The sequence below is a fragment of the Canis aureus genome, chromosome 3, assembly GCF_053574225.1.
Source record: "Canis aureus isolate CA01 chromosome 3, VMU_Caureus_v.1.0, whole genome shotgun sequence".
Lineage (NCBI taxonomy): Eukaryota > Metazoa > Chordata > Mammalia > Carnivora > Canidae > Canis > Canis aureus.
This window is the reverse complement of record NC_135613.1, coordinates 74,510,426-74,525,911: the sequence shown is the minus strand read 5'-3', so window position 1 is coordinate 74,525,911 and position 15,486 is coordinate 74,510,426. Positions and strand designations below refer to the sequence as shown.

At 55.2% G+C, this 15,486-nt stretch overlaps 1 protein-coding gene across 4 annotated transcripts; it reads right to left on the bottom strand.

Moving 5' to 3' along the window:
* Positions 1-1,574: 1,574 nt before the first annotated feature.
* Positions 1,575-15,207, bottom strand: ABCG4 (ATP binding cassette subfamily G member 4). 4 transcript variants are annotated; one of them, XM_077893821.1, is made up of 15 exons: positions 15,069-15,207; positions 14,146-14,395; positions 9,709-9,826; positions 9,448-9,580; positions 9,263-9,313; positions 8,905-9,050; positions 7,683-7,806; positions 7,439-7,553; positions 7,121-7,263; positions 5,612-5,710; positions 5,242-5,410; positions 5,044-5,144; positions 3,799-3,957; positions 3,517-3,635; positions 1,575-3,364 (listed from the first exon to the last, which is right to left on the bottom strand). In XM_077893821.1, the coding sequence occupies exons 2-15, from the start codon at positions 14,381-14,383 to the stop codon at positions 3,139-3,141; spliced, it is 1,941 nt and encodes a 646-aa protein (XP_077749947.1). In that variant the 5' UTR covers positions 14,384-14,395; positions 15,069-15,207; the 3' UTR covers positions 1,575-3,138. The 4 variants fall into 4 exon arrangements, with proteins under 4 accessions (XP_077749947.1, XP_077749949.1, XP_077749948.1 ...); XM_077893823.1 differs by having other exon boundaries at positions 15,148-15,164; XM_077893822.1 differs by lacking the exon at positions 15,069-15,207 and adding an exon at positions 14,703-14,829.
* Positions 15,208-15,486: the final 279 nt, after the last annotated feature.

Here is a 15,486-nt window from a genome sequence, read left to right as displayed (position 1 = left end):
GAGTGGGACAAATCGCAGGTGGCTCACACTGGCAAGAGCATGGTATCTGGAGAGCTCACTCAAGTTGCTTTTCCAAGCCTTGGTTTTCTTCACTGTGAAAGGAGGAAATGATAATGCTCATCCTAGCAGCCTCATGGGGTTATTGTCAGAATCCAAAGAGCTTTCTTTGCAAGGATGTGAGCTGCTCTACAGATGTTCTCTGTGGCTGAATGGCCCTTACTGGCTCCAGAATGACTGTTCGTCTCCTTTAGCTCCCAAGGGCACTTATAAGTGTGTGTTTATAAATGTTTTACTCTTTTAGGAGTATTTACATTTTGAAAGAGAAAGTAAAGATGAAGAATCTGAAGAAAGACTATTTCATGGTGGGATTTTGTGCCCGTGGACTTTTAAAAGCCATCTGCAGTTACGACTGCAGAGAAAAGATGGCTCCCAGAATGCCCCCTAAAGCTAGTAGAGTTCCAGAAGCTAGGCTCTGACTTCTTCCCACTTCCCACTACCACCCTGAACACCCCCCTACCATGAGAACGTCCATCCCCAGGTAAGCACCCCTCCAGTAATAGACCAGACCCTCATCTCTGCATGCAGCACTGGCAGGATGTTCCTGGCACCTGGCAGGGTTGATGCCAGTCCTCTCCTTCAGTTCCCAGGCTTCAGGATCAGTAAAGAAGAAGGTGAGACAGTGTGCTGCTTCTTGGATCATCTTGCCACAAGCATTCAAGGACTTGTGGACAATTGCATACTCCAAACCTCAGGCCACCAAACCATCTGCGGTCCTGGTAGCCAATGGCTCAACCCTGCTAAGTGTGACCTGGGGGCCAGAGAGCTTTGGCTCCAGAGTCTCTCCTGCTCCTCACTGCCCTTCATGACCACTACTACACCCCCCAGCATAGGCACAACCAGGGCTCAGTGAATTCTAAAGAGAGAGACATGTATCATTCGGCAAGAACACACCCCTGCAACAGACCTAGGGCACCCACACACAGCTTGCAGATCCACTGTAGTCAGCATTGTTGGCCAATGCCAAGAATGAGGAGTCTGGAGGCCGAAGATCTGGTTCCCAGACCTTGTTTCACCCCTATTAGCTAAGGGTCCTTAGGCAATTTACTTAACCCATGTGTCAGTTCTCTTGTCTGCAAAATGGGTTGTCATGAGAGATAAAGCAAAGTGGGCATGGGATTCTCTTGAGATTATGAACATGAAATATCTGTAACACATTAAAGTATAATACAGGTATTTCATAGGATACACATTCACTGGCTTGACAAATACTAGCTTACCATCCCACAAACTCCCTAAAGCTCTCAGACTTTTTTTTTTCTTAAAAGATTGTATTTATTTATTCATGAGAGACACAGAGAGAGAGGCAGAGACATAGGCAGAGGGAGAAGCAGGCTCCCTATGGGGAGCCCGATGCGGGACTCTGATCCTAGGACTCTGGGATCGTGACCTGAGCCAAAGGCAGATGCTCAACCACTGAGCCACCCAGGCATCCCCACAGACTTCTTTCAAGTGTTCTGAAGACCCACCATAGACTATGGTACCAGGCGCCACAGCCAGACACATTTACACATGCATACTGTATAAATATAGGTTTTATTAATAATGGGTGAAGTCCCACAAATACAACTGGCATCTCTGGATGATGGGGAAAATCTGTGGCAGGGTAAGAGAAGAAAGAGTGGTATGTGCACAGGAATAAGGGTGGGGTGGGGTGGGGTGGGGGAGAACCCTGGGGGGCAGGAAAATCAGAAGTGGTGTGAGTCTGGACCTACCACGAAAGCCAGACATGCTCTGTGTCTGTTGCTCTGGTGCCCAGGGGCCAATGTGGCTGATGGGAAGGCAGAGAGGGTATGGAGAGACCCAGATAGGAGTTTGAATGAGCAGCAGGCGGCGGGGCAAGGGGGCAGCGGAGCGAAAATGCCAGCTTGACGCACAAAAGAAGGGCGATGGGGTGGCAGTGGCCGAAGCCAACTTACGCCCGTGCGTGTGCCTGTGTTGGCTCCTGAGCTCCGGGGAGCTACTGCCTGTGCCACCCTTGCTTTGGAGGGGAAGGAAGACTCAGGGATAGACACCTGCAGATCCCAGGACACCCTGGGTGGCACCAGCCTCACCCTTATAGTCAAAGCGGCATCCTCAGAGGGGGTTGGCACTACCCTTTCTGCAGCACCCACCACCGCCACCACCACCACTACCACCACCATCACCACCATGCCACCACTGCTCCTCCTCAGAGCTGTAGGGGACAGTGAGTGTGTGTTGGGGTGAGATTGCCTGTTCGCATGTATGTGTCTGTAACTGGAGAGGGTAGGGAGTGTTGCAGGACCGAGCAGGAGAAGCAAGAAAGGAGGCTTGGTCTTCTCCTACTCACGCCCCAGAATAAAGTGCATTCTCCAGTTCCAGTGGCAGGTGGGAGAGAAACACAGACATTATTGCAGAGGTGCCACCAGACCCTACCCCCGCCAAAGGGGACAGGGAAGGGGATGGGGCATCGCATGGCCCCAGGCCTCTCCAATCCCCAGGATTGGGAGGGGATGGCCCAGACAGGAAACCCAGCTTCTGTTCCAGCAGATTGTCCAAATCAGCCAGGTCTGGGGGTGGGGAGAAGGTGAGGAGGAGGAAGAGACTTCCAGAGCCTTCCCTGCTCCATTCCAATGTCCAAATGGGACTTCCAGGGGACCCCACCAGGGCCCAGCCCTGGAACCCGAACCTTAGAACAGCCCAGTTTACAAACACTTGTGTGGTAGGGACCCCCCAGAGGGGGCCACTTTGGTCAGTTGTAAATGGGGGCCTGGAGAACCTAGGGCTCCCAGGCAGACAACAGAGGAGGGTGCCGAGGGCAAGAAGGAGGGTGGCAGCCTCCTAGTGGTCTTTGCATGCAGATGTTGGAGAGAGTAGGGAGGAAGCTACAAACTGCATCAACTGGGGAAGACTCCTGGGCATGGCAGGGAGGGCTGGAGCCCCCGTGGCCACAGCCACGGCTGGGAGCACAGTCCAGCAACCAACCCGTGGAGGAGCTGAGAGAGGGGAAAGTGGCTGCACCAGCAACCAGTGCCAAAGTCTATAAGGTTAAAACAGTCCCAGAGGGCTGGGGCTGGGGGCTTCCACTGCGGGGGCTGGGGCGCAGGCCCGGGCAAGCCTCTATCTCTCCGACTTGACCCGGTAACGGAGTACAAGGTATGCCAGCAGCCGCAAGGCCAGGAAGAAGATGCCCAAGACCAGGAAGTCCAGGTAGAGCTTGGCATCCTCCACATCCAGTGCTCGGAGGATACTCTGTGGATTCTGGAAAGGGCAGTGTTCCTCCAAGCAGGTCAGATCTTCTCGATCCATGCCATAGATGGTGAGAATCACACCCTCAAAGCCATACCTGTGCACGCGGGGACATCAGAGCAGGATACAGAGTATAGGGTCACTGTTCCCTGGGCAAACTGCCAGGGCCCAGCTGCAACTCTCTCATCCCTGCGGCCCGGGCTCCTGCAGGGAGGAGCAGGGACAGATGGTGAGGGCAGGGGCACTGACCTGACATAGGAGAGGTAGGAGCTCCACTGCAGGTAAGTGGGGATGGTCTTGAAGCTGACAAAGAAACCGGAGAACAAGAGGACAGGGATGGCGGTAACTGGACCCACAAAGGTGGCCACCTGGAGGGGAGGGAAGGGGACCGTCACAGAAATGACCGGGACAGACCCAGGACTGGGGAGGCCCACGGTTTCCCCCCGATTTATTCCACTCCTTAGGTCAGCCCCTGCTTCCTCCCACCAGACCCCAGCCCCTCTTAGGATCCCCAGGTGCCAGCCCTCCCACCTGTAGGGAATTGGAGGCAGCTCCAATCAGCAGCCCCAAAGACTGGGCCACCAAGGCTGTGGCCGTGGCCAGGGCTGAGAAGAGCAGAAAGCGACTGGTTTCCGCTGGCTGGCCTGTCATCCAGTACATGATGCTGCAGTACACCACCGGGCACACCACCTGGGGAGTGGGCACAGGTCTGAGCAGGGAATGTGAACCATGGTGGCCCAGAGCCTCCATTCCAACTGGGCAGGAACCCCTAAAAGAGTTCTTCCTAGAGCAGCCATGCTTAGTCCTGTCCCCATGCTCTATGCTGTCCCCCCAGGTTGACACATGTCCTCTTGCTTCTCTACTGGATGACCCTCATTTATCCTCCAGTGTCACCATTTCCATTAGGCCCCTTCTGACCGGTTCAGACATGGTGACATCTCCATATTTGAGCTCCTAAAGTGGACCAGCTTATTTATTCTTTATATTGCTGATGAAGTAACTCTATATGTGGACACATCTTGTCCCCCTCAGAGCTACCACCTGCAGGAGGCCAGAATCCAAGCCTGCATGGGATAGTCATGCAGGCTGTTCCCTATATTAGGGCACCTCATCAGGAGGCCACCAGAGGCCGAGATCCAGCCGTGCTCTTCTCATGAAGCCTTGCACCGTGGCATGTGCAGCATCCACCCTGAGGAAGGGGCATCTTTTTCTAATTTGCACACAGCTGCCCTACAGATTACTGGTGGCCCCAGATCTTGGAACAGAGAGCTAGTGGCAATAAAACCAATCCAAACCAGCTATTGTTGGGCATTTTAGTACATGCCAAGCAATATTCTAAGTCCTTTCAGTGTATTAACTCTTGGTTTGTCACAAACAGTTCTGAAGTGGATCCTCGCATCTTTCTACCTTATAGATGGGGATATGGAAGCAGAGAGAGACAGAGCTAACAAGTAGCAGTAAGGCTCTAGCGCCCACTCTAGCTACCCTCCACTGCCGTGGCTCCGATTTACAGAGTCATTCATAGGGTTATTATTTTCATCATTCTCTGGTTGTCATCAGTTGTTCCCTCATGAACATAAGTTCCACAAGCTCAAGATCACCTCTGTCTTATTCATTTGCTGGATCCCGGTGCCTGACCCAGAGCCTGGTGTGCAGTAAGTACTCCCCACCTATTTGCTAAGTGAGTAGGAAATGAAAGGACAGCAGGTGACAGGGTTGAAGGAGGCAAGCAAGCAAAGGCAGAAGAAGCCAGACAGGAGGGAGGAGGAGGATTACCTGAAAGGGCACATCGGCCATGGTCTTAGCCAGGTAATATGCTTTGAGGCTGTACCAGTAGTTGAGATGCTCCCTCATGAAGACCGCCATCTCTAAGGGGACTGAGGACACGGGCAGGTGAGGCCCAGCTGGCTGACATCCCGGCTCCGACCCTGAGCCCCTCTACCCCCAGCCCCCACCCAGGGCAGCTCAGCTCACAGGTGAGCACAGTTGGCATAAGGGCAGCAAACATGAGGAACAGCATGGAGAAGAAGAGGCAGCCGGTGTTGTTGAAGACCTTGCTGGCATCGTTACCGATGTGCAGGTAAAGGAGACCAATGAGCACGCCGATTACCACGTGGGACACAAAGCGCAGGTGGGTCAGGACCTGAGTGAGGAGAGGGGATGGGCCACAGGCCAGGGATGGGCAGGCCACACTGGGGTAGGAACTCAGAGCTGCCCTCACAGACACATAGACCCACAGAGCCTTGGGAGGCTGCTGGCTGGTGGGAGGGGGACAGGGTGCATTCCCACCCCAGCTGTTGAGGTCCTTCACCCCCCAAAGCCTTCCCCCAACTTGATGCCTCACCGTGTCCCTGAGGATGGACAAGAAGGTCCTCTTGAAGAGGATGCAGAACTGTGTGAGGGTGCTAGTGGCAAAGGTGTGGCTTTCAATGGGATCCACTTCCTGGGGAGAGGACATTGGATCAGGTGAGCCCACCCCACCCACCCACCACACACCGAGCTCAGTGATGGGAAACCTCTTGAGCCCTTCCCCAGGCCAGGGGTCCTCCAGTCCTTTCTGTACTGATGGAAAATTCTCCACCATTGAGTGGTGTGCCTGGAAGCTGGCCTCAGGGTCGTGATTTGGAGTGAAATTCAGAGAGAGAGAGAGACAAGGAGCGAGTAAAAACTTGAGAGGGAGGAGAGAGCCAGGACATCGAGGACACCTGTGGGGGCTAACAGTAGAACAATCACTCCTCTTCTTGTCTTTACTCCATCAAGAAACATTTACCCAAAGGGCATAGTACCTTTACGCCACTAGTGTCACAATCATAATTTAACAACGATCATAATGATGGCAACTACAACCAGCCTTTCTGGCTTTTGAAGCTGGCATCCATCTTGTCGGTTCGGATGAAAGCATGAACACCAGAGGTCATATGGCCCCCAGGCACAGCTGGCCCAACCCCAGGACCTGTAGGAATGGAACCCCACTAGCTTACAAGTGGTGCATCAGCACTGCCCTAAAGATAGCATCACCAGGCAGACCAAATAAAACCTCTAATATAAAGACTAAGGATATGTTTCAGGTTTCAAGTCTCTTGAGATGGAAAAGACCTCTAGGGTTCAGACATAACAAGCACTGGAGCACCTGCTGGCATGACTTTATGGGTCTCTGGTCAATGACATCCACCTTCTTAAGAGACCCTGGCCCCAACCTGTGGCCTCAAAAACTCTCCCTTGCAAGCCACTGGGGAGTTTGAGACTTTTGAGCCCCTCTTCCGAGCTCCCTGTTCTCCTGGGTGGCCCTCCGCCAGTAAATTGCCTATGTCCTTTCACTGCACAGGCCCACTGTCTGTTTTTGTTGACTTGCTACACGAACTCTTCTTTAGTTTGGAGACATTTTCAAGGGTCACAGTATCTCATTTAGGAAAAAGAACCAACACCGAACGAATACCAGCTGTACCAGCGACGGTGCAAAGAGGTTTATGCAATGATCTAGTTAGTCTTCCCCCCACCCTGGGGGGAAGTGTCATCACCTCTGGGCTGGAGATGTCAGCAAGACACATGGGCCATGAGGCAAAGGACAGCATTGGGTTTGCTTACCAGGTGGCACTGTGCACCATACTGAGGACACTTAGTAAGAATTTGCTGAACAAATAAATGAACGAGAATGCCAAAGCTCAGAGGTTGACCAACGTGCCCAAGGTCACGCAGCTGTTAGCAATAGGTCTATTCCAAGTTCTGGGGTCTTCCTAGCACCTAATGGTTGTGATGCCTCTGGAGGACAGTCTCTTTGGCAGGGCCATCATCCATGGTCCCATCTACCCTCCCCTTCCACTTTTCTCTCTCTGCCCTCTCCACCTCTACTCACCTGAGGGCAAGGGGGGCATGGGGTGGGGACTTCGTTCTTCTCAGGGCTGCTCTTCTTCTCAGCCATGGCACAGAGCCCATTCTGTACAGCCCTGAACAGCATGGGGTTCAGGTCTCCATACTCTCCAGAGGCCACTTCGATGACTGGGGGACACAGAGGGGAGTGCTTGGCTAAGATCTATCCTTGGTTCCCAAGGGCGAGCCAGCCCCTCCATGGATGGGGGAAGGCAAGGGACAGTGAGACCTCCCCAGGGAGGCCCAGGTGCATGATCCAATCCCCCAGATTTGGCCCAGCACCGTACCCCAGGCCCCCACTCACTGAAATCAGCCGGGTTGTGGTAGGTGGGGCAGTGCAAGCCAAGCCCCTTCAGGTAGGGGATCAGGTTGGTGACCACGCCCTTGAAGATGCACTGACCTTGACTCAGGATGTAGAGCTGAGGCAGAAAGGGAAGGATGAGGAGAACACAACCAGTGGATGAGGCAGGGCCCCACTAGCACCTCTACTGACACTCTCCACTCTCCCCATGGCAGGCCAGTCCCCTGTGATGCCCAGGCCCCCTCACCTTGTCAAACATCTCAAAGAGCTTGGCACTGGGCTGGTGGATGGTGCAGATGATCGTCCGGCCCCCCTGGGCCAGGGACTTCATGAGGGACACCACTTGGCAACAGGAGGCACTGTCCAGACCACTGTCCAGAGAAAGGCCACCAGGGGGTGAGGTGTGGTGGGCAGAGCCAAGAGAAGGGAGTGTTTGGGGTGGGGCAGCTGCTACAAAGGGGAAGGAGCTGGCAGGAAGGGAGTCACTCTGGCCGTGCCCGATAGCCTGTACATACTAGATGATTTGGGCGTTTGGAGATACCAAGAACCGCAGAGCGCCACTCAGTCTAACAAGCAGACATGGAGTGAGCATCTATTGAATGGCAGACACTGGGATCACAATGATGGCCAACTAAGACACAGACTCTGCTCCAGAGGGAGAGTGAGTGAACACAGATCAGTCAGGACAATGTGGAACAAGCCACAGAAAACACAGGGTGACAAAGAGGGGGGAGATTCAGATCTGTGGCCCAGGGGCTGGAGGGCGGTCGGAGAAGTTTCCTGAGTGCATGTGGAAGAAGGAGGAGCTGAGCCAGCTGACAGCATTAGGGCAGGCGTGGTGGCCAAGGGCATCCCAGACAGGAGACACAACATGTGCAGAGCTTAGAGGCATGAAACACATGGCTGGCCCAGGGAATTATAAGCAATTCAGTGTTATTAGAGCATAAAATACAAGACAGCATGAAGCAAGACGGGAGGCTGGAGAAATAGTTCAGCCCAGGCCCTTGTAAGTCCTCGGACTTTATTCTGAGGGCAAATGGGACTGGCTGTGTGTTTTCAAACCGGGAAGTAGGCATGGCCAGGGAATGAGGAGTCTGGGGCAGACAAGCAGACAAGCAGGCAAGAGCTGATGACGTCCAGAACTTAAGTACTGGCACCAGGGACGGGGGAAGGGCGAATCTGAGAGAAAGGAGGTAGAATCAGCAGGATTGGGTGACTGATTGGCTGCGGGGAAGAGAAGCAGAGGGAGACATCAGTCAAGGAGGACATAGAATTCCTGCCTACGTGAAGGATAGGGCTGCCACGGCAACAGGATTGGCAGGGATGGATGAGGAGTAAGCCCTTCTCTGGGCCCCAGGAGGCTGCTGGGCAGGGACTCTGGCCTCCAGCAGGGGAGCAGATGCAGCCTCCTGCCCCGGCTAAGGGCTGAGGGAGGGGGCTTCCTGGTGGGAGAGGCCAGGGAGAAATACCTGGTGGGCTCGTCAAAGAACATGACGGGTGGGTTGTTGACCAGCTCCAGGGCGATGGCCAGGCGTTTCCTCTGCCCACCAGAGAGCAGGGCTGTCCTCGTGTGGGAGCAGGACATCAGGCCCAGTGCTGTCAGGATCTCTGTCACCTGGCCCAGCACCCCCCCACCCGGCCCAGGTCAGCTTCAGAATCTCTGCTCCTCCCCACCGCCATGCCACCCCAATTTACAGAAGCTTTCCCTTGGGTCTACTTGGCCTCCAGTGTCCCAGCCCCCAACTCAGGACCCCACAACTCCAGAGCACAAAAAGGGCACCTGTCCTGTCCCCCCAACCCCACCCCAGCTTCCTCTTCCCCACTCACCAGCTCCTTCTTCACCTCCTGCTTCTCACTCAGCTTCAGGTTAGCAGAGACCTGAGGCCCAGAGAGCAGGCAGGTCAGAGATGGGTGGGAGGAGGGCCCTGCCTTGACCCCTCTGCCACTGAGGAGGATGGGGACAGCAGACAGACGCGGGGGCTGGCAGAGGGAGCTGGCCCCCCAGCCCTTACCATCATGGCTTCCAACACCGTGAGGTGCGGCAGCAGCATGTCGTCCTGCATGATATAACAGGACATCTTGCGGAAAGTCCTCAGTTCCCGCGGCCTCCCGTTGACCAGGATCTGCCCCTTCATTCCAGACTCCCTGAGGGAACATTGGTCGCAGATGGAGGTGTCGAGGCCACTTCAGAACACCTTCCATGCTCCCCAGGGGATCCTCCTTTCTGGCTCCTGCCCCATCCCTCACCTCCCCAACCCCCGCCCCTCCCTCACCTGTATCCTGCCAAGATGTTCATGAATGTGGACTTGCCAGCCCCTGAGGGGCCCATGATGCCAATCAGCTCCCGGCGGCAGAATTTACCCGACAGGCACTTGAGGAGGGTCTTATAACCTGCGGTAAGGGAGGAAGGGAAGAACTAAACAGGGTTTCAGGGCACAGAGGCACCCAAAACTCTGAGGAGTGGCCCTGGCTGTTAGTGAACTAGGCAGCCCCCTACTCAGGGAGGTTGGTCAGGATGGAGGAACAAGCTTCCAACTGGCAAGGGTATTCACACCCTCTGCTCCTGTTCCCCGAGAGCTGCCCGCTACTAATGTCAGAGAACCAGAGGTGACCACACCCTTCGGTAGGCCATGAAAGAAACCTCCACACCTCATGGATGGGCATGGAGAGAGATCAAGTCTATCAATGACCCTGCTCCCCTTCTATAAACATAGTCGTCATCCTCACTCCCTCTGGGAAGACTTTGCCAGGCATCAGCCTGAGTGAGCTAGTTAAACGTCCTCTGTGTTCCCCTGGCACTTTGCATATGCCAGCATGTTTGCTACTTGAGGTCCCTGTCCCTCACCCCTGTCTCCCAGGCTCATAAGTCTGTGAGCTACTTGGGGACAGAGTCTGTGTCTTACTCATCTTTGTCACCTCAGCAGACTGGCATGTACTAGCCGCTCACTGAGTGTTCTGTGAGTGCGTGTTCCCAGCACTTTTGCCTCATTCTGAAAAAGCCTTCTTCTTTGGGCTCTCTTGACCCCCTAGGCTCCCTTCTGCAGCCCCTAATATGGCTCAGTAAAATCTTATGGTTCATCCATTCACTGGGAGGGAGCAGATGCATTAAGAGCACTGATCTGGGGGCACCGGGTGGCTCAGTGGTTGAGCCTCTGCCTTTGGCTCAGGTTGTGATCCAGGGTCCTGGGATCGAGTCCCACATTGGGTTCCCTGCGGGGAGCCTGCTTCTCCCTCTGCCTGTGTCTCTACCTCTTTCTGTCTCTCTCATGAATGAATAAATAAAATCTTAAAAAAAATAAGAGCACTGATTTGGAGTCAGGTGGACCATGGTTCAAATTCTGGTTCCATGGGGACCCCTGGATGGCTCAGTGGTTTAGTGCCTGCCTTCGGCCCAGGGCGTGATCCTAAAGTCCCAGGATCAAGTCCCATGTCAGGCTCCTGCATGAAGCCTGCTTCTCTCTCTGCCTATGTCTCTGCCTCTCTCTCTCTCTCTGTCTCTCTCTCTCTCTTTCCCTCATGAATAAATAAATAAAATCTTAAAAAAAAAATTGTGGTTCCACACCTAGCAGCTGTGTGACCTCGGGCAAGTTGCTTAACTTCTCTGAGCTCCAGGTCCCTCATCTGTAAATGAAGATGATAGTATCTATCTCAAAGGGTTATTATAAAGATTCAATGAGATAATATAAGTAAAGTCTATGACACAGCCCTTGGCACACAGAGTATATTTAAAAAGTGACATTTTACTATTAATTCTATTTGACAAATGCTTATTGATATCTCCTACATTCCAAGCTCTGTACCAGACACTGGACAAAAACTGAAGAAGACACATTTCCTGCATTCGAGAAAGTCATGGTCTAGGTTTAAAAAAAAAAGATGGAAAACATCTCTGAAGAGAGCAAAAATAAGGATTATAACAGAAGCACAAATTAATGTACAATGAGAATGTAGAAAACAGAATTGAGGGGGGGCAAGGGAAAAATTAGGAATGACTTCATGGGAGAAGTGGCATTTAAGCGAAGTCTTGAAGGCTGAGCACCCTTCAAAAATGGAGAGGAAGTCAGAGGCTCTCTAATCCTTGGGAGGAAGAGCTCTGCTACATGAGAGCACATATATAACACAAGCCAGGAAGCAGAGGTCAGAGACTACACAGAGTCACTTGGGGAAACAAGGTGGCAGAGAGGAAGGGAGAGGGCATGAGCTGAGCCCTGCCTGCTATGCTTGCAGACCTGCTTCAGTGAGGCAGAAACACCAAGGCCCTACTGGAGATTTGCTCGCTATCACCATTCTCTGACCCCCACAGAGCTCATTTTCCTCTCCCCTCTACCTCTTTAAGCAGAGACAGTGAAGGGATGTGATATTTCACCCTCCCTCCACAGCACCCAGCTGTCCCTCTGGACACATCCATTCAAAAGGAGGCTCAGCTGCTGTCCACTGTGGGGTCCCCCTCACACCAACTGCCTGGGTAGTGCTTTACAATTTACAAACTCATTACTTCCACTGCTGCTATAGCAACATGGATGAGCCAACTGGGACCCAGAGACATCCAGTGACTCACCCAAGGTCATACAGCAAGTTCTTTCCTGGGAGAGAGGGAGTCATAGGTTCCATTGCCCTGCCTCAGGGATTAGCACCATCAATCAGAAAGACGTGTGGTTGTGTACTCCAGCAACCGCCTTTCAGAGCGACTCGCAGGAAGTGATTTCTTTTGCAGGGGAAGAAACAGGCCATGATCAACCTTCCCCTCATTTAATCCCACCCAAGCACCAGACTGAAAACTGATGCCTAATACAAATATCTTACACTTGCATTTTCAAGCATTTTCACAGATAGCGCCTTGGCTAAGCTTCACGACACACCTGCGTGCTGGCGATTCTTATGGCCCCAGTTTACAGATGAAGAAACTGAGTCCAAGAGAGGGTAAGCAGACGGCCCAAGGTCATCTAGCGGACCCGGTGGCTAGGAACCCCGTCTTTGAACACCTGCTCTTCCGCAGCTGCTCATCACGGGAGGGGCCTGCCAGGCCTCCCAGATAAAGACACACCAGAGCCCTAGTCCTGCCTGCATCAGTAACTTTCTCGTGATTTTGTCAACTCACTTAATCTTTGAGGACCTCCGTTTCCTCATCTAGAAAACAAGGATACTAATAACGCCTCCCAAGGCATAATAGGGTTATTGTCAATATTAAGTGGCATGTTTAATAATAAGTCATGGGAAAGTGCTTTTGAAAACTAGAAACATCATATATCATTAGAGGAGATGGGTGGCAAGTCCTTACCTGGGCAAGGCGAACACCGCCCTCTCTGCCCGCCCCTCGCTCTTCCTCCCCTCTGCCTACCTTTAATGGCTTTCTGTCCTCCAGACAAGGGGAGAGGGATTCCAGTCAAAAGACAAGTCAAAGAGAGGAGGACAGAGGGCTAAGAAAAGGCAAGAGACAGAAGAGACACCAAAATGGACAGTAGAGAGCATACGGCTAGCAACGTCAAAGGCAGGAAGCACCTGGTCAGGGGTGCCAATCTGGCTGGGGGTGAGGGTGGGGTCGGTGGAAGCAGCTGGTCCATCTAATTACATTTCTTTCTTATCTTCATATCTCCTTAAAACTGAGGAAAAACAGAACTATAGGAATAATGCCCACCTCCTCATTTGCCCAGAGCTGGTCTTAGGGCCAGCAGAGGCTGAGCAGAGGCTGCTCAGGGACAGGGTACCTGGCAGGGGGTCCAGAGGCCTCAGATTCTATTGACTCAGGCTCTGTGACTTTTTGGGTCACTCAAGAGAGTGAGGGTGGGGAATGCAGAGACAGCTCATGCTCAGCCCTGCTCTGAAGCACCCCAAATTTATTTCTTAAATCTCAGAGAACAATGTCCCAGCTCCACCCCTGACCCACACCCAGCTCTGGGAAACAAAACAAAACAAAACAAACCCCCTCAGCTTCTCTATTCCCAGCTCCAGCTGCCCAGGGCAGGCAGGGGCAAGGACCCCAGGGGCTGGTGAGGGTTCCAAGGAAGTCAGAGCCCAAGACCTTAACCACTGGCGCTGATGAGAGAAAAGAGGAGGAGATGAGAATGCTGTACCAGGGAAGTTAAGAGATGCAAGAATAATACACAGAGAGCTGGAAAACTTGGCTTCTGGTCCCAGCTCTGCCACTTATTGGCTGTGCAGCACTGGTCAAGTTACTCAACTTTCTGGATCCTCAGTTTCCTTATTAGTAACATGGGGATGTCACCTATCCTGCTAAACCTTCACCCTCCCTGCCTCGGAGGACTTCAGCAAGAATGAAGTAAGATGACAGGAATGAGAACATCTTTTAAAGTGAGCAGTGTTCTATACCTACAAGGATATTGCTAACCACTGAGGAGGGCTGCAATACAGCTCCCGATTTCTCATACCAGGCCACCAAGCCCGGAATTCTTCCTAAAACAAAGGCAGACTCCTCAAGGACCACTTAAGGACCAGAGGTTAGAGTGTCATCTTAGAGGAGGAAAGCTTCAATAGCCAGTTGGACCTAGTGTTCCCCAGTGCTCACAGGTGTGTGTGTTGGGGGGGGCAGGAACTGGCCCGGCAACTGTGTGCACAGTCAGTGGTGGGTTGAGATTTCAGCTGCTCCCACAGAGCCCACTGGGGCGGAACTTGGGAGCAGGAGACACCCAGGCCTCCTGCTCTCTAAGAGACTTCTGGGGGCTCCACAGCTCCCCACCTGGCTGCCCCCTTACCCCGTTTGCGCCAGCAGGGCCCCTCCCGCACGGAGTAGGACAGCTCCACGAACTCGATGTCCACCGCGGAGCGCTTGGGGAGGTGGGAGAAGCGCTGGGCTTCGGTGATGTGGTTCTCCACCTTCTTCAGGTGCGTGGTCAGCATCGGGGGCTCCGCCCCGTCCTCCAACGCCACGGCCATGGCCACGGCCCCGGGTCCCAGTCCACAGCCCACGGCCTCCAGCGCCTTCTCCGCCATCACGCCGCCGGCCTGCAGGGAGAGGGCCTGCTCAGTTCGGGGGCAGACCCCCCGCAAGCCCTGGCTCAAAGCTCCCTTGCTTGCCGATGTTCCCCCACCCCCACTCCCCGCCTCCTTCGTAGGGCAGATCGGCTACTCGGAGCACCCCACTTCCCACCGCCAGAGCATCTGCCCTCTCCTGCCCCCCACTCCCCGCGTAGCAGCTCAGTCCCGACCTCTCCTCGGTCCAGGCAGCCCCAGCCCCAGCCCGGCCCCAGCCCGGCCCCTAGAAGCCCTCACCCGCCCCCCCCCCCACCCGCGGCGGCTCTAATCTCCTTACCCCGCAGGCCAGCAGCCCCTGGGGACTGGAGGGTTGGGGGGCGGGGAGGAGGGCAGGGGCGGCCGGCCGAGGCTGCCCGCTAGGAGGGCCGGGAGCCGGGTGCGCGCAGGCTGACCCGGGGAAGGCGAAGGAAGAGGAGGCTGCGGGCCTCCCGCCGCATCTCCCGCTGCATCCCCCTCCCCATCCCCGGGCGCGCCGCCGGCCCGCCCCTCCCGCCCGCGCCCCTGCGCCCGCGCGCCCCGGGCTCTCCCCAAAGGCGGGCGCACCACCCCGGCTCAAGACCCCCCTCCCCCGCCGCCGCGCCCCCCGGGGCTCCCCTCCCCAGCTCCCGGCTGCCCAGCTCCCCAGCTCCCGCAGCCTAGTCACCTTGACGCGCCCCGGGCCGGTGCGGACCGGGAAGCTTGGCGCTGCCGCCGGCCGGGGATGAAGACTCCGGGCTCCTCACCTGCCTCCGGCTGCGGCACCCGCGGCCCGGCTCCCGGTCCCGGCGGCGCGGGCCGGGGCGGGGCCGGGGCGGGGCGGGAGCCTGGGGAGGGCCCGGGCCGCAGGTCGGCGGAGAGCTGACGGGGGGGGGGGGGGGGGGGCGAGGGGCGCGCCCCGCCGGGGCTGCGCACGGCCGGTTCCCGGAGCCGGTCCCGAGCGCCGCGTCCTCCCGAGCCTCCCGGCCGCTGCGCTCCGCTCCCAGCTACTGCTCGCCGGCCCCGCTGTTCTTAAAGGGCCCGCACCGCCCCGCAGCCGGCGGGGGGCGAGCAGGGCGAGGGGGACAGCGGAGCCCGCGACACGG